At 34.7% G+C, this 27,904-nt stretch overlaps 2 protein-coding genes across 2 annotated transcripts in view; both read right to left on the reverse strand.

The window, feature by feature from the left end:
* Nucleotides 1-4,854, reverse strand: part of LOC144850223 (guanine nucleotide-binding protein G(s) subunit alpha-like) — a 56,296-nt gene extending 51,442 nt beyond the window's left edge. Inside the window, exons 1-3 of the mRNA XM_078707459.1 lie at nt 4,477-4,854; nt 2,714-2,786; nt 701-755 (exon numbers count right to left, since the gene is read on the reverse strand). Of these exons, the coding sequence (XP_078563585.1) occupies nt 701-755; nt 2,714-2,786; nt 4,477-4,678 (330 nt within the window). The 5' untranslated portion in view covers nt 4,679-4,854. The remainder of the gene's footprint in view (nt 1-700; nt 756-2,713; nt 2,787-4,476) is intronic.
* Nucleotides 4,855-19,442: 14,588 nt separating this feature from the next.
* LOC144850222 (adenosylhomocysteinase-like) lies at nt 19,443-27,886 on the reverse strand. The gene is made up of 8 exons (XM_078707458.1): nt 27,759-27,886; nt 26,010-26,200; nt 22,958-23,186; nt 22,114-22,226; nt 21,798-22,005; nt 21,444-21,649; nt 20,582-20,776; nt 19,443-20,216 (listed from the first exon to the last, which is right to left on the reverse strand). The coding sequence occupies exons 1-8, from the start codon at nt 27,778-27,780 to the stop codon at nt 20,085-20,087; spliced, it is 1,296 nt and encodes a 431-aa protein (XP_078563584.1). The 5' UTR covers nt 27,781-27,886; the 3' UTR covers nt 19,443-20,084.
* Between the last annotated feature and the right edge of the window lie 18 nt (nt 27,887-27,904).

The raw sequence follows: 27,904 nt of genomic DNA on the forward strand, positions 1-27,904 counted from the left end.
AGCGCCGACTTCTATTTTGGTTGTTTACGTGATAACGCTCTCACACGCATCGTCCTCAATTGGCTTTCTGTAATAGTTCTTCTATTGGTATCAAACGGTTATCGTTTTCTCAACCGGGTAAGTATTGCATAGTAGTAGTGAACATTTTGGCAAAGTATATTTTGCCAAAATGTTCACTACTACATTTTGCTCAATTTCTGAGCAAATTCATTTAATTATTGATGAGAAAGTTAGCTATATTTAGCATATGATCATGTGTTTGTCTGAACACTTGGTTTAGTAAATCCACCATAAAATATCAGCTTAAAATGGAAAGAGAACTGCAGCAAAGGGGTAAACATTTTAGTCTTTCTAATTATCTAAAAATAAATATAGCATAATTCTAAATAAAATTAAAACAAATCATAAAGTTATTTTTACAAGAATGTATAAAACATAAACAAAACAAAAATTATTTACAATTTTCAGAAACTGTATACCAAATTTAGTAACATAATTACACAAACCAAAAAGAAATGATGACGCTACTACGTTGGATGGCTCCCTCCTGAGGGCGTGGTTGCGGACGTGACCATTATCCGATAGGGGTGCTAGACGGATTTTTCTTTTTTGTAATTGTATCCTCTCTTCGGAGAGAGAGGGCTATATTGTCGGTTTATCCAGGTAAGCAGGCACGAAATAGACTATAATATTCACTTACCAAAATTGCATCTCGAATATTCTTCTTTATATCTTCAACTTTTGATTTTCTTTCTCTGTAAATCATGATAAAAATAGCACAATATAGCAACAATAAACTAAAAATAATGTAGTGTAGGTTTTAGATGGCGTCTCAAGAAGGCAGGAGAGGACAACAAGGAGGTTTGGATCCTGATGTTGAAAAGTGTGTACAGTAGGACTGGCTGAATAAATATATGAGCCACAGACCACTCATCATGTTCCAGGTGGGTTCCTGAATGAAACAGACCTTAGAATATTTTCTTGCAATATACTGTATACCTCAGACCTGTGCTCAATTGCCTTCAGTGAAAGCATCAAAATGAGAGTAAAGCAAAGTAGACTTTGCAGTATGTAAAAATTCACTTTTTTGTGGAAATAAAAAAAAACTATTCATTTATTATTGCAAACAATATCGAGCATTTCAAACAATTTTTTTCAAAACTAAATTTGAAAATTGTATTACAATAAAATGTTTATTAATCCTTGATCTATGATACCTACTGTAATGTACAACATGTACAGTAATTTGTAAAAGGCCCAGCATAGCAACAAACCGTAGGAACACAACACACTTTGTGCCTTGATTGAAAGCATATCATAACAACTGCATAGTAACACTCGGATTCTCCCAAAAGTCTGAACATGCTAATGTTGTAAACTAGCAGCATGTAAAGGTAGCCATAACAAGCATCAGACAACAGCATAGAAACGTACATACTGATAGGTATGCAGCTCCCACTCTAATCCTTTATTAAATAAACCATCTTTGCAATTGAGGAAAGCTAAGTGTTTAGTTTCTTTCATTTTATTCCAATTAAGCAACAAACAATTTAAGATTTGAGTTCATTGTCCTCTTTAAACATCTAATTAATACTATTAGTACCAAACAATACAAACATGTCTACCACATAAATTTACCCATTTCGCAAAGGTTTTAATTTTGCAATTTAATTTATTGTTAAAAAATGATACAGTTAGTCTATTATTAATCAATGCATAGAACCACAAAAACTTGATCAATAAAAGCTCTGAAACTTTCCAATGTATACGTGATACAACGAATATTGTTTTTGTCTGTAAAATCCATAAATCATGGTAAATTATTGCATGTAAAATTAGTAAATATATTAAAGATTAAGATATAAAAAAATAACGGTAATTTAATACCAATGAATCGACAACATAAACAAAGTATATTTAGAAAAATTTCAACCTACTATCACCTTAAGGTTCAACATTCATGCTTTTTTTATAGATTCCTAGATTTAGAAACATGATTTATACAACATAGGATCCATATAACTTGTCTGCACAGATCAGTGCTTAAAGTAATGTTTATTTTAAAACTATTGTTACTTTTCATATAAAAAGTATAAGATCTTCTTTTACTGTTACATTCTACAGTCTTGCTCATTTTATCTGGTTGTCATCTATTTGGCAATGGTTCCTATCCATGTGTACTGTACACACTCAACACTTAGCCTAAGTTTCACTGTGCAGTGGTAATTCCACCTTTTAAAATGTGTTTAAATGGCGATTTTAAAATCAATCTTAAAAAATCCTAAAACAGGTCGATTTGGAAATTCTTTTTATTTATTTTTTGTGCTAAAGAGGTTATTCTAAAGGGAGAGAGAAGAGAAACTTTTTTTATACAAAATTCTTTCTGTATGCATGGAATATGTGTTTACAATGAATAATGACGAAGATACATAAAATGAATAAAACTACTCAGTTATTATTATTATTATTATTTTCGTTATTTTATAAAACAAACAAATAGATAATGTTTGCCATAAACATTTACTTTTAAGTAAAAAGTGACAAAAAGTAATCACTTACAGTAAAAGAGTTACAGCAGAGGAAATAATTTAAAACAAATATGGTATTTTTCATGCATACGAGAAAAATATGGTATTTTTCATGCATACATGAAAAATATGGTATTTTTCATGCAGCGAAACTGTTTTAATAAACACACAAAAATTGCACTTACTCTGTACTAAAACCATTGACGTGCAATATCCTCATTTGTTTCACAATTGTACTTTTACCAGATTCACCAGCCCCTACACAAGGAGAAACAACAATATTTAAATATTATATTTTAAATATTTAGTGACCAGACTATAGTAGCATCTTTATCTCTAACTTTTATAAAAAAAAAAAATTCTTTTTCTGTATTTCTCTATTTCGATTACTGCTAAAAATACATCTTCATACTAACGATCTAACTACATATTACTACACAGTATTACAGTTAGCTAGGCAGGGTTTGTATAATTATCAAGGCTGATGCAGGCGCCATCCAATTCCTGGTTGAAATGATTCACAGAGGCCTACATTTTTTACATTGATTGAAGTATGAATTACTGTAGATAGCCTCTCAGTTTACTTAAGTTAGGCCTAACTTAAAATTAAATATGTCATTCGTCTTCTTAAACATACAGCCGTTTTAGTTGTAGCATACTGCACATCGCTCTAACATCATTGTTACCTTCATGTGAGCAACTGCTCAAAATATAAGAACATGAATTTCTATATACAGTACAAGTAAGAACACATTTAGATTGGGTACAGAATACAATATATAGGAATCAAGGAACTGTGTTATTGTTAAATTAAATAATACCACATTATAGACTAGATGGGCTTGTGCCAAAATATTCATAATCATATTATAATTTATACAAGGTTTGAAAGAACATTTGCAGTTATTTTATAATATAACTGTACCTGTACACAAAGCTATCGTTAATATTAATGAATATAAGTCTGCATTGCAAATTATTTAATATGACTTATTACCAATTATTGTATACCTGTATAAACCAAGTACAAATCAAACAAGCTTAATTGCAAAATGTTGACTTTTAAAAATAATTATGTTGTTTTAATTGAGTTAGTATAACTAAGATTTAAGAATTGTGCAAATCATACAGTATCATAAAGATACTGTACTTCATGACAAACAATACAGCCTTATATAACCCCCATCCCCCTCGATGCTTACATACTGGCAATTTAAAATACAGAATTATTAAATCAAATAAGTTAATTAGTGTATAGTATTTTATTAATGAAGTTTATATTTAACATGATTTTGAAAAAAAACTAAATAGCAAAATCATTCTTTCTACATAAACAAAAAATAGAAAAGCAACTAGGCCTATGTATTGTTAATTCTTACAAATAATTTAATGAGGTGCAATCTAGCCAGACAATCAATTCACAATCACTAACATTAGAAATTTAAAACTATTAAATGAACATTAAATAATTTTGAATAAAATACTGTGATATTCAATCTAAACAATCAGGCCTAGCAGGCTAGTTAGTAATGCATTAGGCCTAGGCTAGTGCTAGGCCTAGTATGTAGATAGAATTAAAGTGACCAAGAAGTTTAGTCATTTTATTTCGATGAATTTCTAGGTTGGTTGACCTTTCATCTGACCCAAGCAAGAATACCAAGAGAAATATAATAAAAAAACAATCTAAAAAAAAATATAACAGACATAACGACAAGTTTTTACATCATTTTAAGAAAACTAATTATAAGGTGAAGCCAGATGTTTGTCTACGACCCAAAAGAAAAATATCACAGAGAGCTAGGCCTAGGCCTACTAGGCTAGGCCCTTCTCTAGCCGATTGACATACGAAGGTCGGTGGACTATTCAATTGACAAGATCTCGCTTAGAAACGAATAAACTTGGGCGTGCACTTGAAATATTTAGCAGTGCCCGGTGTTGCGTCACTAACCAAGTAATAATAGACGATGTGTAGCCCTGTACACTTGTTTATCCTTTTGTAGTTGTTTTTCAATACGTTTGTTAGCATCTCTTCTCCTCTTTTCTGCCTCTTTTTCCTCTCGCGGCATACCATTCCCGAAACACCCCATGATGGTGATGTGTTGATGTGAACTAGAGCTCTCGATGGGCTCAGAAATGGAGCCACGAACCATTCATGAAACTTCACCCTAATGCAACTAATTCGGCAAGTAAATAAATCCAAAGTCAGTAAATTAGAGATGAATAACCATCCAGTAATGATCCAAGAACAACAGTAACTAAAAATGTGATTCCCTTGGTCCAGTTTTATTTGATAAGTTATCTTGTTTTCCTTTTGATCGCAAGAAGACCTCAGTGCTCTCAAAATAGCAGATGGGTGCGACAAATACTACACACACGACGAGCGTTGGATTGTGGGAAGGACTTATGAATAATAATGAGAATAGGATCGGAATACTCGATCGTCGTTTTAGTAGTTGTGAAAGCCGCGCATACAGCAGACATATATTATAGTTTAATAGTATACAAGTTTACAGTTATTCGCCTACGCGGAAAATAGATAAATACTTTTTTACATTATATTATACTTACCTTACTAACCTAAAAATGATATCTGAGTGTATTAAATCAATTATTTTAGCAGGTACAGATCTCCCAACTTGTTAATTTCTCCCGATATTTCGAGTCATCTCCCGGTCCCCCAACATGTGTCCCCCAAGAAAAATGCAATTTCCAGATATTTTGATAAAAACGAAAGCCTAATCCTGCCACATAAATAATAATAGCAACAACAAAAAAACAAAACAAAAATATTATGTCGAAATTTCGACATACGTGTGTCGAAATTTAGACATACTATATTTGTTTTAATGATTTAATTTGTTGCTATGTCGAAATTTCGACATAGTATTTTTGTTTAATTTATTTATTTTTGTTTGCTATGTCGAAATTTCGACATAGAGATATATTTATATTCATGTGGCAGGATTAGGCTTTCGTAGATAAACCATAAAATCTCCCGATATGTATACATTTTTCTACCACTCTAGATATTGATAAGAGAATAGAAAACATACTAATATCGGTTGATATTTAGATGTTAAATACTGTAACCAATTCATGCATTGTTTAAGTGAAATAATTGGCACGCCTGGCCTGACCCATCTCTTTACAATGATGCCAATATCTTTAGGGTTTGTTATAGCGCCCTCTATTGTTGTGTTTATGTATTGTACCGCCCTCTGTATATCTAATTTTGTCAAGTTAGGAGGTCTGCTGGTAGGAATGTATCCATCTAAAACCTGTTTTTCTGTCGACGTAACGTTGGGTTGAATTGACAGGATTTAATGTTTTTACAGGAAAGTGGGTGGGGGGGGGGGGGGGGGGGTAAAATCAACGTTAAAAATCATTGAAATCTGTACCGTAAATCTTCTAATAGTAACCCACACTCTAATAGTTAACCCCATGGGTGGGGGGGGGGGTAAAATCAACGTTAAAAATCATTGAAATCTGTACCGTAAATCTTCTAATAGTAACCCACACTCTAATAGTTAACCCCATGGGGGTTACTATTAGAGTAACCAAAAACTTATGATGCAGCCGTATTTTAAAAATAAGGAGATAATGCATGTTGATCTCGGGTGTGGGGGAGGATTGAGTGTTTTGAGTTTATAAAATAAAGTTAGAGTTCAACCAAATTTGTTTATTCGTACTGTTTTATTATTTTGCTATGAGTTGCTGACCGGAAAAGTTGGGGATGGGTTACTATTTTCAGGTGCCTAATTTAAGTTTAGTAATAGTAACCCACTACTCTAATAGTAATCACCTTCTAATAACCCACCCTAAAAAACAATCAAAGAATAATAACCCAGGGTTACAATTAGAAGATTTACGGTAATCCTTACGACGTTAAAACTGACCAATGATTCACATACTACGTCATTGCAGTTTGTGGAAAAAATAGGTACGCGCTGACAATAATTCTTGAATTTTTACAACGCGACTTTTAAGGTCTGATATTTCCAAATAACAAGTGTAATTTATATATAATATATAAATAAAATGTAATTTAATGTTTGTCTTTAGTGTAAGCATAGATTAAGATTTCAGCGAAATGTCCTAGGCTGGTATCGGGGTTGAAGAATCAAAATCCGTGGGTTACTGTTAGAGTAGTGGGTTATTATTATAGATTGGCTTATAAGGTGGGTTACTATATTAGTAGGGGGGTTACTAATAATAGAGTGTGGGTTACTAAGAAGATTTACGGTATATGGCCTATATGAACGGTCGCGTAAACATGTATAAATATTAGCGGTCCAGCTCGATCACCGTTATGTTATTATTTTTAACTTTTAAGTTGAAAATAAATAAAAATATTAAATCGTTAAAACCTGTTTTCCTGTCGACGTAACGTTATGGAGAGTTGAGTTGAATTTTCAAATCGTTATCATTAAAATGGTCGCGATTGGGACGTAGACGCAATTCGTACGTGATTTGATCAATCACAATCGACAGTTTGGATGACCCATCATGACCCATCATGTCGTGATTGTTCAATTAATTCTTTCGTCGGTTGCGTCCACATTAAGGACATCGTTCAATGTGCGGTTGAAGCTTGAAAGTTTATATAGCACTGAAATTACAATGAAACCCTCTTGTGTCTCACGTAAACTGTATACCTATTTTGAATATCAACAAGAAATATTTCTTACAAAAAACGCCGCTTGACGTTTTGACTAATAATTTTAATCATTGTTCTTTCTTCAGATAGAATGCTTTATTATATCAATTATTTTTGTTTAACAATAAAGTAGTAAACATTTTGTGTAAATATAGTCTGGCCTACTGTACAGAACAAAAATCTAATCATAAACTAAACTACAGTATGTAGGCCTACATATTCCAGGGTAGGAGCATGGACCTATCTAATTTATAAGAGCATTACTCCTAAATTTGACCCGGCCCACATGTATATAGGCCTACTACCTAACTAGGGATAACGATGCAACATTAAAAGTTAATAGCATACATTGCCTGTTGATATATTGTATCAATATTAAAAAGAAAGAATTATGAAAATATGACTTGTACTTTTCGAAATATAGGGTCCAAAGCATCGCCGAAAATAATCGTTTTAAGCCACGAAGTAAATAAATTTCGCCCTCAGTAGGCAATTATATGAACTTTAAAAATTACGGTTTTTAGTAATATATTTTGGATATCAACATTGTAATTAATTATGATATTACATGTTTAGTAAATGAAAAAGTGTGTTTATTTAAGCTAATATATTCAAAGAATTTCAAGACATTATTTCCCGTGTGTTGGATATGCAGTCCTGATTAGCGAGTCAAGTCAACCAATCAAAGTGCGAGAATCCAAAATCGTTCAACCGTGAGCCCTCATAGACTTTCTTTTCCCAGACGTTTTTTGGGTCCAGCAGCTTGGACCTATCAATTAGTCGAGTTTACAAAATACCAAAAATGTCAGCCGTAGATAAGCTTCCCGCTTGATGTAGCTTCTGAGAGTAGTCATTATGGGGATATAGCTGGCTAAAGCCGCGGCGCGAAATCGGTACCATAAAACGTTCATTCCGATTAATTAAAAATGGAAACTTTAAGTTTAAGTTAATCTAATCTAATTTACAGTCATATAACATTCACAATTAAGTCTGGTCTATAAAAAAAAATTGATGTATTACGGAAGTTTAGTGCGGCGGCCGAATGTGATAATTTGCTAGCAGATATATATCTTGGCTTATTCAACATTCGTAAAACCAGAGTAGGTGGTGAAAATAAAACTTTACAATTATAATTTTCGGTGTTGCGAGGCGCAATTACTATAATATGGCGATCAGATTGTCATCAAAATCATGATATGACGCGAATGGGGATAAACGTGACGCAGACGACCCCCACCCATCCTAGGCCGTATGCACCTGTGTTTCCGATTGATAAAGCGTTTTTATAAGAAATACATTTCATTCAGTCATTCATTTTGTTTCATATTATTTTGTTCTCCCAGTTATACTCCTTGATATATTCCAAATAAAAAGCTAGAATTTGACCTAATAGATAAAATTGATAATTGATAACATTAATTCACTCATTCATCTATCTCTTGTCAAAACACATAATCAATTCAATAAACAGAGCAGGGAGCACCCTAAGATAATTGTTTTGTTGTGCCCTAGTAAATTAGGCGTAATGCACGGCATACGGAAACAAGTGAAGTAAATTTGAGACCTGTTACTAGCACTTAACTCACCATGATTGAAAACCTGGTTCCGAATCCTACTGAGGACAGTATTTTTTTTAAATAGTTCTTTAACCTTTCCCCTTTCATAATAGCTCTAGATAAGTGATCTAGATCTTGGCAAGATTCGGATAAAAGGTGTGGCCTTTAGGTGTGGCCTTTAGGTGTGGCCTTTAGGTGTGGCCTTTAGGCGGTAATAACTAAATAGTTTTTGTGGGTTGTAACTTTGATGGGACTGTCTTTTTTATTTCATTAAAAATTGAACTCAGAGTCCAGAACAATAATAAATGTTTATGTAAAGAAAAATCGAAGAATTCATGAACATTCCCTGTATCTTTTGCCAGACACGTTAACGAGAGCTACAAATTGGAGGGAGGGAGATTCAATGTTAATTTCTTTGTCTGTTTGTTTGGCCATTTATGATTTTAAAATGCAATTCTTCAGGTGTGACGTCACTTACAAATTACATAATTAAACGGAAACACCCCAGTCATGTGTAGCATACCGGAAGATCTCATCAGAGCACCCACAGCACACTATTTTTGGGAGTATCACTTCTATCAGCCCGTACATTACAGTATCACAATGTTTGAATAATTCAGTCATGATGTACCACGATCTCACCAACAAAAATAGAAAATTGGTTTAATAATAAACAGTGTTTAAATGAACGCCTATCAATGCATCAACTCCACCCATCATCTAGCCTCGTCTATGCTGGGTTTGTAATTAGAGTGTAACTAATTGGTACGGTAGATCAATATATGGCCACCTGATATGTTAGGAATATCAGATTCCAAACTGACAACCATGTGACAAGAAAACTCATTTTCAAATGAAAATGAATTGTGTGTTACCATATGAATAGTAAACAAACAAACGAAACGCCAACGCTATAAATCGTTACCATGGAGATTAACTTATGTTCTACACTTTTTAAAGTATGTGGTATTTTTGTTCAATTTATCAATTAATTACTCAAGGTGAAATATACCTATAACCAGGTCCATAGGCATTCGCCTTTTCTGAGTATAAAACCACAAAATCAAAACCGAATTGCAAAATGTTTAATTGAGAAGGCAAAGTAACAAGGAGCTCTGTGCTTACAAATGGCAACAAAGTATTTGTATACAAATTTACACAACGCTATATAGGGATACCATTTTTACCCAGGTGTTTTATTGATTTTCATTGTCCATACATTTTAAATCAATCATTCAATCAGATATTGCGCGCACTTATGCTCACACAAATGCATATAAAAGGTGATATCACAGAATTAGACCAACTACTCCCCCCTGAAAACTACTCTTCGGACAAATACAACCCGGAAAAAAATTCCCCTCCTCCAAACCAGGTAGCATTATTTTTTTCCTATTATGTAAAGGCAGAAACTGTAGAGGGCGTGCATATATCATGAATATTCATGATGCATGCCTGAGCTCATGACGTTATACTTGCAAATCGCACTGTGGGAGTGTGGGTATGCACGTTCGCAGTGCAGATCGGAGTTACTGTACTCTTTTTCTCTCGATGTTGTTGTTAAAGACACTAGACCTGCAATGTTTGACGTTTTGTAAAAATAATGTATATATATATATATAGTTTTAAAAACATTAAACCAGGTCATTCTTGTCTTAAATGTGCGTCTAATAAGGTTAATTATAGTTCATAGTTCATTTTATTTGTCCATACTGAAATTCATGTGACATACAATTGCTCAAAGTTAAAAGGTTAATACAATAAAATTACATAGCAACAAAATTCAACGACTTAACAACGATTATTAAAATGTCTAATTGAGTACGGAACAAAAGAATTAAGGAAGCGTTTTGTTCTACAACGTGAACTTTTATGATAAAAAGAAAAAAACAATGCACTTATTAGCTCGCGTCAAAAGTTCTCTCGTAGAGGTTTCTAGGCCTAACAGCTTTGTTATTCCATGGAGGTATTATACCTCCATGGTTATTCCGAACATCGCCAGCTATAGGCAGACGTTGTCGCGTTGCTGAACGTAAGTCCAAAACCTCCCTCTGGCGGACAACATAATAAACATAAACTTTTCCTGATGTAATGTAGGCTTTCTTGGGGCCTTAGGGCTCTCCCCATCCCACCACAGTCAACAAACCTTAACTCCTCACTAAGACAGTTCAAATGTAGTAACTTTTCCCAGTACAATTCCAATTATATTGTACTTCATTTCCCCCAAATGCCAGTATTTCTGCATTTCCCCTTCAACACACCTCGTACTGGGTGATGTGTTTAAGACGTTTTCAGACATACCGTGTTTACTTATTTATTCAATACCATCTTTAACTAGATTTGAACTTGTCACTATGGACGAGTTAGGTTATCCGCCGCACAAACGCCACGTGCACGTCATACGTTTAGAATGTTGCGCACAGAAAAACGATTATGCCATTGTGATCTGAAGAAAATAAAATGTTAGTGTGCCCTCTATTTTGTGTCTAAATATATACAGTATACACTATATATACATACTACATACAGTGCAGAATAGGTGAAAATAACGGGACCCGCCTTTTATTCCAATTTTTTGACATGATTACGTCATCAAAATTAAACACGTAGATATCAATTTTGGAAGAGAATTATCTGAGCAACAAAATATTAACGTGTTGAAGAAATTTGGATACGTAGAATATGGATGCGCGCTCTTTTAAATGTAATTGATCTATGACGAAAAATTACTTATTAAAAAAGTTATTCACGCTTTTGAACATGATGACGTCATCAAAATTTTAAAATGGAAAATGATGTGAAAGTTAATTGATTGAACTAGACAATATCAAAAACTTTGTTGCGAATAACCAATACGGGTGGCCTATCCAGCCCAGAGAAAGACATTTATCTTGTTTTAATTCTTTTAATCTATCATAATTCAATTCTCTCTATCTCTCTCACTTTCTCTAAGGGGTCACTCTCTATTTTACATTGTGGGGACAAGGCACTGGTTATATTTGGAATAATTCGAATTTTAACTGTATCTTGTGATGTTTTAAGGTGTTAATTTAATTGGGGCTACAGTGATTTGTTAACTTTTTAAGCCTCGTTTCCATTAGACGTCATAAAAAGTTAAGTACCGTATTTATTCGAATAAACGCCCGGTTTGAATAAACGGCTCTCTCGAGTAAACGCCCCTAATTAACGTCATTTTCAATAAACTGTCCCCGCCACCCCCCACACCATCTCGAATAAACGCCTCGGGGTTTAGTATTTATTTCTTCGAATAAACGCCCGTCACATGCATATATATATTGTATTAAATTACAATTCTATTCATTGATAGATACATTTTTTTACTGTATTTTACCACTTCTCGATATTAATTGTGCAGTAATTAGAGGTTGCTTGCAATTAGACTTTCAAACTCTATTGAGTCACCTGTCATCTTGAGTTTGTATGCACCAACACTTACGAATTCCAACGAGGTTAAAGATCAGTTTTATCAATATCTTCATTCTTTTATTAAGAACATTCCTGAGAAAACACCTTTAATTTTGCTTGGTGATTTTAATGCTAGAGTTGGTGACAACAGGGCAGCATGGCCAGCATGCTTGGGGAATGTTGGTGTTGGAAAGCTAAATTGGACAGAGGCTTCTTGAATTATGCTCATACTACAAACTTTGCGTAACTAACATGGAGTTTCATGGAGACACCCTAGGTATAAACACTGGCATCAGCTCGACTTGATAATCACACGCCGTTCTTCCTTAAATGATGTTAAAAATACTCGTACGTTCCATAGTGCAGTTTGCGAAACAGACCACTCTCTGGTCTGCAGTCGACTAAAAATTGTGCAAAAGCAAAGACCAAAAACCAAACATCACCCTCTTCGGAAGATCAATGTCAAGGAAACATCTGACACTGATAAATGTGCAAAGTTTGAACATCAATTACCAAAAAATCTTGCTATGCAATGAAATATTGAAGAATAGGCCTACTGGAAAAAAAAATGCAATTTATGACTCTGCTATACAAGTGTTTGGTAATGTCGCGGTTCGATTTGTCCGCTATATCAGAATCGGTTGGTGGCGCGCGTTGGAATGTAAACTTAATTTGCATACCATGAGTCTCTTCCGTTATAAGGCTTGTTGTTTGTTGCCGTCGGAAGAAGACATTATTTTCAGAAAGTTATTATGTATTAAGTCTAAGAAGTATTTAATTCTATATATCAATGTTACGATGATTCTTTGAACATGTTATACCATTATAATCGTCGATTATAATGGCCGGAAGGTGCCTGTGATGTACATGTACAAGTTAACATAGTTATTCGATTCAGGGCTTTTTGTTCTCGTAAGAATAACGAGTATAATATGCACATGCGGAAGGAGATTAATAAAGTTTTCTGTGGCAACCAACAGTGTTTCTGAATAATTTGTGCGTCAGTTATCCCTTTATAGAGACGGGCCTCACACGCTCAGATCTGCTTGGTTGAAGCTAACCTAATCAATAGCGGATCATCCTCAAATCGAATCACGACAGTAAGAAAATAAAAAACAACCAAGACTGGTTTGAAGAAAAGTTTGAAAAGTTACTGCCCGTCATTGAGAAGAAACGTACAGCTCTGTTAGCTTACAAGACTCACGCTACACGGCATAATCTTGCTTCTCTACGTTTAGCAAGGGCTGATGTTCAACGAGTTGTGCGCCAGTGCACTAACGATTACTGGGAGGAACTTAGTGCTCAGATACAACAAGATGCTGATACAGGGCACTTGAAGGGAATGTACGAAGGGTCATTGGGCCAGTGCAAAAGAAAACAGCACAAATTAAAGACCGAAATGGTAATCATGATAATAATCGATCAGAAGAAACAGATGGACCGATGTGTAGAACACTACTCTGAAAAGTTTACCAAACTAAGATACCTGTATCCCAGGAGGAATTTAGAAATGTTTAGAATTTACCAACTAAAAAAACAGCAACTCTACCTGGCATTTATCGATCTCACAAAGGCTTTTGACCTTTTTAATAGAGACTGTCTATTTGAAATCCTAAGGAAAATTGGATGTTCACCTACTCTATTAAATATTATCCGATCCTTCCATCAAGGAATGCAAGCTACTATCAAGTACAATGGAGCAGTGTCTGATTCATTTGATGTAGAGAGTGGGACAAAACAAGGAGATGTTCTTGCCCTTCTTCTTTTTTAGATTACTTTGCAGTCGTCCTCCAAAGAACTTTTGAACCTAATCTTATGGAAGGAGTTTTATTGCATTGAAGATCTACTGGCAAACTGTACAACCCGGCCAGACTTAAAGCTAAGATAAAAATATTTAAGGTTCTTCTTCGTGATTTTCTTTATGCAGATGATGCATGTTTCTGCAGCCATTGTCCTAATGGTCTACAACTTCTACTTGATAAATTTTCATGTGCATGTGAACACTTTGGTCTCACCATAGTGTAAAGAAAACAAAGATTTTATCGTTCAAAACAACATGTCAAAATAATTTTACTGTCAACAATTTTTACTTGAAAATGTTAGTAAATTGTCTTACCTTGGTTCAGTTATAACTTATAACAACTCTCTTGATTGTGAACTAAACATTCGAATCGGAAGAGCTTCTAGTACTCTCAGTCAGTTGTCTGTACGTGTTTGCGAAAACAAAAATATTAGAGTGGCTGTGAAGATCAAAGTGTATATGGCATGTGTCATTAGTGTCCTCTTGTATGGAGCTGAATCGTGGACAACCTATGCTAGACAAGAAAAGAAACTAAATGTATTTCACCCTAGACAAGAAAAGAAACTAAATGTATTTCACATCCGCTGTCTACGGACTATCTTAAATATCAGATGGCAGGACAGGGTAACAAACAACAGTGGAGTGGAGTTGTGGCTTGGTGGTTATGATGCTTGGCTACCAATCAAAGGGTCCGGAGTCCTGTCATATGTCAGGATTTTTTCTCATGACAATTTGCAAATCCACTCCCAAAGACTTGTAATAAGTCTTTGTTTATGTAGAGCATCTTGTGTATTTGTTTTGTTTTGAAAAAATGACCGGAAGTACGAAAAATGATCGGAAGTACGAAATTTGACCCTCGACCCAATTTCTCAATATTTGCATGCAACTAAATGATCATTTTTTCGTAAAATGTTTCATCCAAGCAAATATAAATATGTACATTGTGAATAATCAACTCTTATTCAACCCTGTAATTTCATCCTAATTAGTATATCATCGGGATGAGTGACACATTTTGATCTCATCATATATGACCATTTAAAATAGAAAAACCTCTGTTTGCAATTTGTTTCACTTTGGGATGTGCTAGATCGATTGCCTAGCCTATATTGCATTTCAAAAACTGCGCTAAGCATTTTATTTTTCAGTATATAATACCCCTCGGTAATGATTGTCTGCAAAGCAAACTAAACAGTTGATTACAAAACAATAGAAATGTCTTGGAGAATGATGTTGTTAAACGTTAAATTATTATGTGATAACATGGATTAAGGAATAGAAGGATATGCATCAGTTTGAGATCAAAGCTTCCATGACTCTAACCGACAGGGCGCGGACCTCCCACAATGTTTCAAAATAAACACAGTTTAATTAACCGTCGTTAACAACGAAACGGTCACGTTTACTTCACATGCTCAACAACCTTTAACATTGTTGGCTATGCTTTCGCGCGCTCTTATCTTGGTGGCATGATTAATATGTTATATTTTTAGCGCTAGCTGCTATGGCGACGAACACAACTTTATGCGACGAATTTAATTATAACTTTTCTGAATTTAAATTAAATGATCTCCCAGAAACATTACAAGATTATTAATGAATGTAATTACAAGATTAAATACAAATTGTTTGTAAAGTGTAGTACCCTTTGGGTTTGTAGTAGCTACAACGTGTAATCATAATCTATATACTCACCGTTGTCTACTTCTTGTGGAAATAATAATACAGTAATAGACAAGGTACTTTATGCTTCGTTTGTTTATGGTTAAGTTTGCCTTGCGTCTACTTTTCAAAACGAGCGCTAGAGAGTAGTAGAGTCAGTTGTGACGTATCGCAACTATACATAACCAGCCAATCCCGGATCAGGGATCACAGTTTTTATTCGATTAGGCCCGGTGATTGGCTGTGATGTGGATTACATAACCACTAGCCAATCACCAGGCACTACAATTTAAATATAATCACATCGATAATTAAGGAGATTTATGAAGAAACCGCTGCTTAGCCATATATTAAAAACACGTTTGTTGTATTTGAGACCACAAGACACAGTAACAACATACATGATCAAATGCATAATTTAATATTCTATAGATTAACGCAATTTTTAATGACAGGAGGTGGCAGGCCAATATGATAATTCAAATATAAAAATTGCATATTACCAACTACTTAAAATTACCGGTCGAAAGAAAGTGAACTTTTCGTAGTCCGATTGTGATGAAATTAAAACAGCAATATATTGTTCTCAATTAATCATCGACGCAGACATGACAATAGAACAATCAGACTGCGCATACGATTTCTACATGACTACGCGGTTCTCAAAAAATGTAACAGTTGATTCGCAGCGTTCTATAGAGGGCCGCGGTTAGAGACACGGAGTTCAATATGAGCGTTGTTTGATTGGCAGCAGTGCTTTAGTATAGGCAAGCGCGTTGGAAAATCGTTTGATATGTCACCGTCGATGCATATCCTTCTATTCCTTAATCAATGGTGATAACAAAAGGTATCCTCGTCAAGCTTAACTCCAAACTGAGGAAAATAGGATTAGGCCCTCTACCGACCAACGACATCCAGAGTTGTTCGGAACTAGAGATAGATGCCATGTGTTGCGTCTGGTCAGATGTACATTTATAGATGTTGTGCCGCTACACAATAATTAAAAGATGAAGGTGTTAGCAAAATGACCAGGTACAATTACTTTGGCTAAATGCTAAATGTGTTTGTTGAAGGCATGGTGAAGGGATTTCAATGTAATGGTACTGTTTTGATGTTGCACATACTTTTGTGTTATGTTCCTGTGCTTGGAGGATGACTGTTACTGTTGTTGATGAATAGTACAGGAAAGATATGCTCAGAATTAGTAAAAGGTTGAAAAAATTGCAACAGAATTGCGCAAAAATGAGCAAAAACATATAATAATTGTATATCTAATTACCACTTGATAGCAGTTTTTATAATGCTTTTTATATTTCTTTAGTGATAACATTTCAACTGCAATATACATATTAATTCAAGTGCTATTTGGCAGCAAAAACAAACATTTAAGTATCAAGATATCACCATGGTTATAATAATAGACAACGTGTAGTCCTATGCATTATAATGCAGGACTACGATGTCTAATAAAACAGTTCATTTACATTTGTACTGTCACAACAACATTATACAATCTTACAATCTATTAATCCATTCAGTTTCATTGTCCGGTTATCATCCTCTATCTATAGATAGGCATTGAGCATGTGCTGATACCCTGGTATTCTTCACAAACAGTGGTACTGTGGTAAATTTGTCATCAATGGACACATCACGCCATTAACTTTTCATCCCCCAGTCTGTGGGATTAGTATTTTCTATCCACTGCTGTACCATTGTAATAGACACAGGAAATGACATTTTGCAGCATTTGTTGTTGGGGGAATAGATTTTATTTCAAGTGCTGTTTTACTTTTTGCTACTTTCTCCCAGAACGTATTCCTCCATACAGTATATAGCTACCAATGCCAATTCCCCTGATGACATGATTTCTTTTTTTAGAGACGTTTGGTTTTACAGAGTTTGTAAGCATACTACTGCAGGTGTGATGACTTTTTAAACACTTTTTCCTATACCCAATAGATGGGATGTAGTATCACATCCCTGGATTCCATGTATAAAAAGCAAATTAATTTTTACAGAGCTTCACACCAAGGAAAGACTTTACATGCATTCACAGTGCTCCCCATCGTGAACATTCGGTATTAAATCAATGAATGAAGCAACCGTGACAGAATATTAATTTAAGAGGAAAGAACATATTATTACACTAGGGTCAAAATCAGCTATGTTTATCAATAGAGAAGCAGTGTACATATACTATTTCATCATATGATGGCTATGAGAGACAGTCATACACATGCATCATTTGTTGAAAAAGAACCTTGTACTTTTTCTGCACCCCTCTTTTACTCAATTGACTCCATACTATACTCCTAGACTACTCAGAAACCTTCATCTCACTGCCCACTGTATGTATGATTTAGGAAAAGATGGTCTTAAAAATCATCACACCACAGTTGGAGTAGTATGTCAAATTCTGTAAACCAACAGTTTCCCAAAAAAGAAGAAAACATTGCATGAGAGGAATTTGGCATTGGTAGCTATATATGGAGGGAAGTCAATGAGACTTTAGACAGTCTACTTTTCTGTGAGAAAGTTGCAAAAAGCAAAATGTCAGTTAAAAAAAAATCTATTCCCTCAAAAGTCTGCAAAATTTCATTTCGTGAGTCTTTATTACTAGGTATAGCAGACTGGGGATGGAAAGTTACAGATGGCATGATGTGTCTATTGATGACAAATTTACTACAAGCACCAGAGAAACTATTACAGTTGATTAGATGTACCTGTAAATAAGGTTGTAGTAAGATGAATTGCAGTTGTAGAAAATATGGTTAGGACTGCTGCTCCACTATTTTTGAAGAATGCCACGGCATCAGCACATGCTCAATTCCCCACCAATAGATGGAGGATGAGATACTGACAAGATGAAAGTGAAATTACCGTATTTATTTGAAAAAATGCCCTTGGTGGTTGATTGTTAAGGAGGGTAGTGGGGGCGTGTAATCGTCGTGAGGAGTTTATTCCATTTATACCACTCAATGGGGTATTGTTTTATATTAGGAAATATATTGTCTACATACTCCCGAACATGGCCAATCCTCCACGTTGGGGAGAGGGGGTGGGGGCCGGACAGACTCCCCTCACCCTCTCATATGATCTCCCATCCTTATACCGCTCCCCACTGGTACCACCAATGTTGTAATTATATTGTTATAACAGTACAAATGTAAATTAACTGATTTATTAGACACCGTAGTCCTATGCATTAAGCATAGGACTGCGTTTTATATATTATAAGGGATTATAGGGATATATCTAGATACTTAAACATTTGTTTTGCGGCCATTTTCTAATTAACAGCACAAATAATGTGTATATTTTAGTTCAAGATCTTCGAAACTGTAAAGAAATAATTTGAAGCATTGTAAAACTGTTATAAAGTGGTAATTAGATCTATATCATTTCTGATTTTTTGTCCTTTTTTAGGCATTTTCGCCAATGGCGGCCATTTTGTTTAAAAAACCCTATTTCCCCTACCTGGATTTTTCTAGACTTTTAATATGTTCATATAGGGACCTTATAGAAATGTATTGTCGTGAAATAAATTCTGTTTTTTCAACCATATTTCATAGTTTTCCTGTACTTATTATATAATTATGAATAATGCACGAGCCCATTGTGTTCTATGATAAAGAAAAAGCTCAGGTACAGGCATGAATTTTAGATATGATATTATTATGGTTAAATGTACATAAAACAAATATGTGTAACAGAAATCAAGACAAAAACACATGAATTTCTTCTTTTTTTTAGTACTGTAGTTAGGTAGTTTAACCAATGTATTACCAGATCCGGTGACTCCCTAGAAAGTTAAAAAGTTGGTGGGTATAAAGTAGATAATTTTTGCTACCGTATAGCACGAAACTATCCACCACTGATAAGAAAATGCTTATTTTCAACAAAATAGTGTAGCACAACTAAAAATCCCAACAATTATGAAACATAGGGGAAATTATAAATCGATAATTATTAAAATGTACGATCAATTTGTTTGCCCGCCTTTAAGCCTGGAAGTCGACAAGGCCCTACTATCAGGAATAGTCGAGGAAGAGTGCAATTAATTTTCATTTTAGACTTTACGTTCATACCAGGGAAGAGTGAAATTTCTGTTTTTTACGCCATTGTAATAATTTGTGTCAGGCCTATGTAAGATAGCGACCCTTGGACACGTCTGATAATTGATATCTAAAACCCACTTTCAACACATTTGTTTACTTTGTACAAAATGAAAAACAATACAAGTGTAAGATAGGCCTAAGGAGTTAACCGTTATGTGCGGATAACTAATGACAATATTGTATTAAGCCACATTATGATTTCAATTTCTTGACAATTTAAAGCAACAGAATGAGAGAAAGTAATCGAAAACGTCAAATCAGGACTCATTATTATACTATATTGATACGTTATTATAAATGAAATTATATTATTATCAATGTGTGTTCACGTGCTTAGTAGCGGTACATGTCAGATTTGTATGGTCCATTCACTGGTATATCAAGATACTTGCTCTGTGACTCCGACAATTTGGTCAACTTTACATCAAGGTGATCAAGGTGGAGGCGAGCAACTTCTTCGTCCAACTGAAATTAGCAAGCAAATGGCTAATTAAACACTGTATGTTAAATGTGAACAGCAATTACAATCTTCTTAGCTTATAGTATAGGACTAACGGTACAAGTTGGATTTTGCGCATCAGATATTTGGCAGTTTAAGATTGTTTTTTTAAATCTTATTTTATTTTGATTTTTCTCAAATATAGATCGCCCTGATTAAACTATTCAAGGTTTTCTTAAACACAGGGATATACCCAGAGAAATTACAATACCTGACAGTTTCGTGGGTGGTCTTGAGAACCGACTCCGGAAACTCCCGCAAGTTCTGAAGTCAAAGGAACCTTACAATAAATATATAATTAACAATATTTAGCACATTGTTGTTACCATACCTTCTTTGGTAACACATGTACACCAATTTTATAGTTCTCGCAATTCATCCACAATTCAATTTGAGCCAGCACTTGGTTAGTGAACGAAGCGGACATGACAAAGCTAGGATGTCCAGTAGCACAGCCAAGATTGACCAGTCGTCCAGAAGCCAGCATGATGATGTGATGTCCATTTCGCAACTTATAGCGATCAACCTGTTAAATATGTAATTGTAATGATAACTATTTGACGCTAACAGTATTGTATCTGATAGCCTTACACGGACCATCAAGAGGCCAACGGAACCGGTTGATGGAGCTTAAGCCTTCCAATATTTATTTGTTTACGATTGAAAAAAGTTTTCTTAAAACCCTACCCATGATCTAGAGGTCCATACATTTTCTCAATTGGGCTGAGAGTAGGTAAAAATAGCATTGCACACTCCCAAAAAACAATGCAATTTCGGGTAGGCCTATCTAAATGTCCATAGGCCTATTCATAAACATTTTGTCATCTTAGCTCCAACCACTGTGGATCTGAGGTGGGGGTAGGCTTATTTATATTTCTCAATGTTTCCACTACCGGAAGATTTTTAAAGAGTGCGAATTCCTGACACATATTCTAAAGTCTACAAACCCACTATATTCAGATAATTAATTGGCAAGAATCGATCGGACAAAACGCCCCCTCAGATGCTATCTCAGAGAGCGTCTAGAAAAAATGTCTTGGCAGAGACTAGACCCCCTAGAGGATTTGTGTCTCTATATCGGCCCTCCCTGTATGAGATTCCTGGATCCACTCCTTCGTCTATCTATCGATCCATAGTGTTGTTTAGTTACAATTCTCACGCAAAAGCACCTAAGTTATTATTAACAGTATTACCTGTGGCTTAATAGTCACTTTCTCTACATAGTTCTTTTCTAGCCAAGCCACATCAGCCTCTATGTCGAAGTGTCCAATGTTGCATACAATAGAATCATCCTTCATGCTCTCAAAATGCTTCTGGGTTATAATGTCCCTGCAGCCGGTGGTGGTGACAAACACACTTGCTCTTGAGGCAGCATCTTCCATTGTTGTTACTTCATAGCCTACATAATATTTTTTATAGAAAGTCGGTAAAATGCATTTCATTTTGTAGATTTTTTTTAAACGTATAATCAAATCTATCTATCTTGCACGGATTAATTTGATTTTGAATAACTATAAATTTTACTACTATTATGCTATAGACCGTACCTTCCATGGCAGCCTGTAAGGCTGGTATTGGATCAACTTCAGTGATGAGAACTCTGGCTCCAAATCCTCTAAGAGACTGGGCACTACCCTTGCCAACATCACCGTATCCAGCAACACAGCATAGTTTACCAGCCAACATGATGTCAGTGGCACGCTTGATGCCATCACAAAGCGACTCACGGCAACCATACAAATTGTCAAACTTGCTCTGAAAATGTTAATAACCAGTTCAAATAAGTATGATTTCAGTTTCATTATAAATTATATTATCTTTGCCATTGAATTTTACTCGATAAATAGACGTAATCTAACACACCTTAGTGACAGAGTCATTGACACAAATAGTCGGTAGTTTCAGTTTTCCTTCTTTCATCATCTTGCTCAAATTCAGAACACCAGTGGTGGTTTCTTCCGATAAACCTCTAATTCCTTTACATTATAATAACATTAATAAATAGTATAAAACAGGATGAATACAGATTTATATTAAAATGTTTTTTCCTTACGGAAATTTATATCAAGTTTCCCCGCCTGCTAATCGTAACCATTAAAAATAATAATATACAGAGTAATCATTTTTTAACCTAAAACATGTTGGTTTTTTTTCTATAAAATGTTACTGCAACATCATCATTGATCAAATTATTTGGCATGCCTTATTAAATTCCTGACATAAATCAACTCTCCTTAAATATGCCAGCTCCCTTATTGCAGCACAAATATTACTAGTTGTATCATACTGTTAAAAAAAGATTAAAAAGTGAGCAGTTCTATACAATTAATCTATGTAGCCAATTTGTCATAAGCTTTGAAACTACAATAGTAGGCCTACTTCATATTCCACCGTTTTGTTTGTCATGATATGATGTTTTTTTTATGAATCCTTTGTTACATGACTACGATTATCAGATTTCCTAAATTCAAAATAAGCATAAGCTCTTTTGTCTAGACGATTAATGTTGTCACTCATGATACAAAAATGCCCTTGGCCTATCACAAAACATCTTTCTTTGGTTAACCATGCGCGGATCTAGGAACGTTTTGCGTTTTGCTCACGCAACTTATATATAATTTGTTATCAACAACAATTATAATCAAATTTCGATCACAGAACACAGAATGAAAAGTCAAAAATGTAAAATTTTGATTAAATAATATACCTGGAATATACTGTGGATACTTGTCATGGACAATATTTGCAAGACCTCCACCATCATCCAAGATCATGTTCAATGGTTTGCCATCCGCGAACACCAATGTTTGTTCAATACACCAGATATACTCTTCGTCGGTCTCTCCTTTCCATGCGTACACTGGAACACCGGTCTTTGCGATGGCGGCAGCGGCATGGTCCTGGGTGGAGAATATATTGGAGCTTGACCATTGCACCTAATGGAAACAGATAGTTAATTTAGCTGTCACAAATTTGCATAATACAAAAACATGAAACGATAAAACGTTGCGGTATATATTACATCGCATGGAGTAGACCTAAAGTTCAAGCAGCTATATCGTCCTATGTCAAGTTAGCGATATCTGAAGAAAGGGGCACTTCCGAGCATCGGCGCAGATCCTGGAAGGGGGGGGGGGGGGGGTGGGGGAGAAGAGGGTGGATTTACCCCTTCACTTTTCAACAGCAAAATCATTAAATAATTGAAATTAAATTGAAAGTAAGTCTTTTATGACACGCATGACGTATCTATCGTATATAATAAAATAAGTATTTAAGAAGAATAGATTTTGCGTGAATATAACCAGTGGCGCATCAGGACCAGTGCCTAAAAAGTGCGTAACCCAATATATTGTAATCTTCCGGGCGGCGGATCTTTGGATCCACCTGTGGTAAAATTGTGATTCGGAAAGCTTAACGTTGCTTTGTTCCGATTCGGTTATCATAAACGCTATAATAAGGCCCAACAAATTGTTTGTTTGCCCTCGGCATGCTGGAAAATTGTTAAGGAGGCCGCGAGTAGAAAAAAGTTCTCAATGACTAATAGGCATATTCCCCACTATGTGGTGTGTGTTCAACTCAACATGGAATTAGATAATCCCTGAAATGACAATTCCGCCATGGCAACAATCAGGTCATTGAAACTACAGACCACTTTCTACTTGAATGTTCAAACCAGGGAGGTACTCATTGGTTCAAACCTTAAAAACATAATAAGAGATACACATTTTAACTTTAAATTTAAAAATGATTTATTGTATTGTGGTTATGATAAATTTTGGGAGAATTTTACAAGTGGTACAATCGAATACCAACATCATATTTTTACTTGATGACCTTTATTTAGAATGTCCATTTAAGAGAATAGGTTAAATCGCTGACTATCACTGTAAACAATACTTAACTGCTGCATGGAGATAGAAAGAACATATTAGGCGTAGAAATGTGTTTATATATATAAAAAGTATCTCTCCGGAAATCCCGCTTCGTGAATAAAAATAATGATGATGTATCAATTTGATCTCTGGTGCGCGTGCATACAATTGAGGGCTGTTCCGCCGTACCACACCGAGAATGTTAAAGAGTCGCTATCTAATCAGATTTGAATTATACCATGAAAGCCCCAGTGGTATAATGGTTAGGACAGTTGCATATCAAGCAGAACGTCTGGGTTCGAATCTCGGTTGGGGCGACATTTTCTCATTCTCACAGCCAGATTTCTTCATCTTATCGTTTCAAATTAATTAAATTCCAGTATATCACCGGGCGGCGGATTTCCTCGTTTCAAATTATATATTAATTAATTAAATGTTCTAGAATTAATGTTCTATGCCTGATGTGTTATGTGTTCTTATAACATAAGAATAAATAATCATAATAATAATAATTAATAATAACAGTATAATAAAATTATTTACCAATTATATTTTATGATAATAATAATATTCCCTTCCCTATTTTAAAATAATAACATTGACAACAAAAATAATGATAATAAATAGATAATAACATTAACTCCATAATAAATGTTAAGTATTGTTCTGTCTGTAAGATGATTTTGTTTTACTATTTCATTTTACTATTATTTTTGATACTTTTCTTTTGTTTTTATATTGCTTTGTAAACGTGTGCCGCTGATACAAAAGCGTTTGTTCAATAAAGTTTATCGTTTAACTCACTTCCGCCGTGGTATTCTGTAGTGTTGCCGTGCAGGTGTTTCATTTGATTTGCCGTGGTGTTTCATTTGATTTGCCATAGTGTTTCATTTGATTTGCCGTGGTGTTTCATTTTTAAGTTGGCGTGGTATTTTTGTTAAATAGCCGTGATTTTTAATTTTTAATTTGCCATGATGTTTTATTTTCAAATTGCTGTGGCCTTATTTTTAATGGCCGTGACACAGCAATGACTCGCACATCGTGGACAATTTCTATTGTTATTTTTGCCGTTGTATATACTAACATACACACAAATATGTTAAATATTTAACGTCTAAAAAACCTTTAAAATGTAGTGGAGGGAGTGGGTCCGGACCCCGTGGATATTGAACTGAATTGTGCCGACAACTTGAATTATTTCTATACAAATACTACAATACAGAATTTTATATTGTCAAAAGTAATTTTAATGGACTTGATAATGTTGTTAAGGCCTATGAATAGAGACACCGAATATAGTTAATTTAAACAAAGGGTTCAAAAATTTAAAATTTCAAAGAGCGAAAATTGTACTTTTATTCAATTTGTTAAAAACCAAGCTTTAAGCATTATGCTGTGCGACTCTCCAATGCCAGACTGGTCCGAATGTATTCTAGTCTAGACAGAAAGTCCCGCAACTTATTAAACCCAACCCAACATGAACTTTCACTGGATCATGTATGCTATCTGTAAGGCTATCTAGATTAGGTTTAGTAAATCGTACACTATACAAACTCATAATTAGGGCTCAAAAACGAGTAAGATTGTCCAGGTGAATAAATAAGTTTTCTACCGAAGAAGCAATGTTTGCTAATATACTCTAACCCTACACAAAAATCAGTCAATGTTCAGCGAAAGAAATGAGGCAAGTGAATTTTTGAAACCAAACACCTTTAGGACACACATGCATATTAAGCATTGTAGGCAATGTTGAAATACTGTAAAGACTATTAATTGATTAGGCCTAGTTAAATTTGTAAAATGAAGTTATGTTTTATTTTGCATTGTAATTTTTCCAAAATTGATTGAATGTTGATCGTTCAATAGTACCAAGAAAAAAATGGTTACCTCAGCTCCAAGTTCTGTCAGGGTCTCAATGAGCACTGCTGTTTGGATGGTCATGTGCAGGCAACCAGCTATGCGCGCCCCCTTCAATGGCTTCGAAGACCCGTATCTTTTTCTCATCCCCATCAGACCAGGCATTTCCTTCTCTGCCAGGGCCATCTCTCTACGACCCCAATCGGCCAGGGATAAATCAGCTGTTTAAAAATATAAAACCAATATGATCAACAAAAGAATTGAAAGAAAATGTAATGCTATAATCAAAATAATCTAAGTTCATTGTTTAATAGGCCTATATAAACTCTAAATACAGTGCATGCAATGTTATAACGTTGCCACCGCCCGAAATTTTCTGTTTTTTCCATTCAGTTGTAATTGTCGCCCGAGATTAAACAAAAGAAAGTACAACGATCAAGTCAAACACATTTTGGTCCCTGGATGTAACTTGACATTGACGCGTGTATCGTACACATACAGCATTTAACATCATTTAACATTTAATATAGTACACTAACTGTGGTAACTATGTAGTGTAGTTTACATTATAGCAGCCAATTTTTTTTCTAGGCAACCCACCGATACGTACTCAACTGTATCAATACCTATTTATATTGATATATTTAATTTCCAATTGATTTAAATAAATATTGAACTATAATATAATAAGCATTGAATTTTGCGCTTTTTTTCGGGGCTTCCCCTAGACGTACGTTCGCACTGAACTTGAACGCAACGCAATCAAAACAAAATACTGAGTGAATGAAATCGGCAACAAAATGTTATCGTCCTTTAATTTGTCACGTGTGTTTATTGGAGGGGAAAGGTATGATCGTTTTGCCATTTATCATGAAGTTTATGTGCGAGAGTACCATTTCCGGCCATCTGGGGCGTCATTTAACAATGTTCTATGTCCTGGACAAGCACTTTTTTCAGCCGTGCAAACGCTGACTTGCGTGAAGCACCGCGCCCTGTTGTGACACTTTTACTCAAAATATGCCTATGGGGGGAAAATGTTACCTTTTAATAGGCTAGTACCTCAGTTTTGATAAAATTAAAATAACGTGAGAGTGCCATTTCCGACCATCTAGAGGTGTTATATTTTTAAAATCGCCTGGACTCTCTACAGTTGCGCCCCGCCTTTCACAAAATCCTGGATCCACACCTGACTTGGACAACTAAATTGACACATATTACAAAATTCCAATTTGAACGTAAATGTTTACATTATAGTTATATCTGTAATACTAATACCATAAAAAGATAATAACCAACCACGTAAGGTTAAGTTCATTAGACCATTTTGAAATGTGTTAATACGCTATCATGTGTAAATGTACACCTACTTTAGTTTAAGTTTAGTTTTTCGTATCGAAGTGTGCCGTTATTAAAAAAGTTCATTACATTATTGTTCCGAAGTTGGCCTAAGTGAAGTCTTCGCAACGTGCGTCACTAACATTCGATGACAGTGGCGTAATTCAACATTCATAGCGTTCATTGGAGATTTAGGCCACCGGTAATTGTTGGTGTTGTTTTATAATGTAAAATCGTAATTTAAAGAAAAAATATAAATCTTTTTTCTAGTCAAATTATAAGCGAAATCATTTTGTAAAAGTAATAAACTTGTGTCATAATTTCCACCTGGTTTAGCAAGCCTATTCAATCAAATTGCCATTCAATTTAATAATTAGTATGTAAGTATTTAGTACGTACAAAATATTCTATACACAATAATGTAAACATAAAACATACACTTACCAACTTTAAATGTTTTCTTCATCTTAGTTTGGTCTTGTGGTAGTTTGGGAGAGAGAGAGAGAAAACTGGAAAGACCTGCACCGACTGTGTAGCTTACACGTCTGCAGATTAAGCCTTGTTCCTGTCGACAAATAATGCACAATGCA

The sequence above is a fragment of the Antedon bifida genome, chromosome 8, assembly GCF_963402885.1.
Source record: "Antedon bifida chromosome 8, ecAntBifi1.1, whole genome shotgun sequence".
Taxonomy (NCBI): Eukaryota; Metazoa; Echinodermata; class Crinoidea; order Comatulida; family Antedonidae; genus Antedon; species Antedon bifida.

Excerpts from the sequence above, each read along its gene's own strand:
- LOC144850222 (XM_078707458.1), bottom strand. The coding sequence starts at position 27,780 with ATGAAGAAAACATTTAAAGTTG. Across the intron at positions 23,187-26,009 it reads TGACAGAACTTGGAGCTGAG|GTGCAATGGTCAAGCTCCAA; the intron begins GTAACCATTTTT and ends TGTTTCCATTAG. Across the intron at positions 20,777-21,443 it reads AAGTGACTATTAAGCCACAG|GTTGATCGCTATAAGTTGCG; the intron begins GTAATACTGTTA and ends CATATTTAACAG.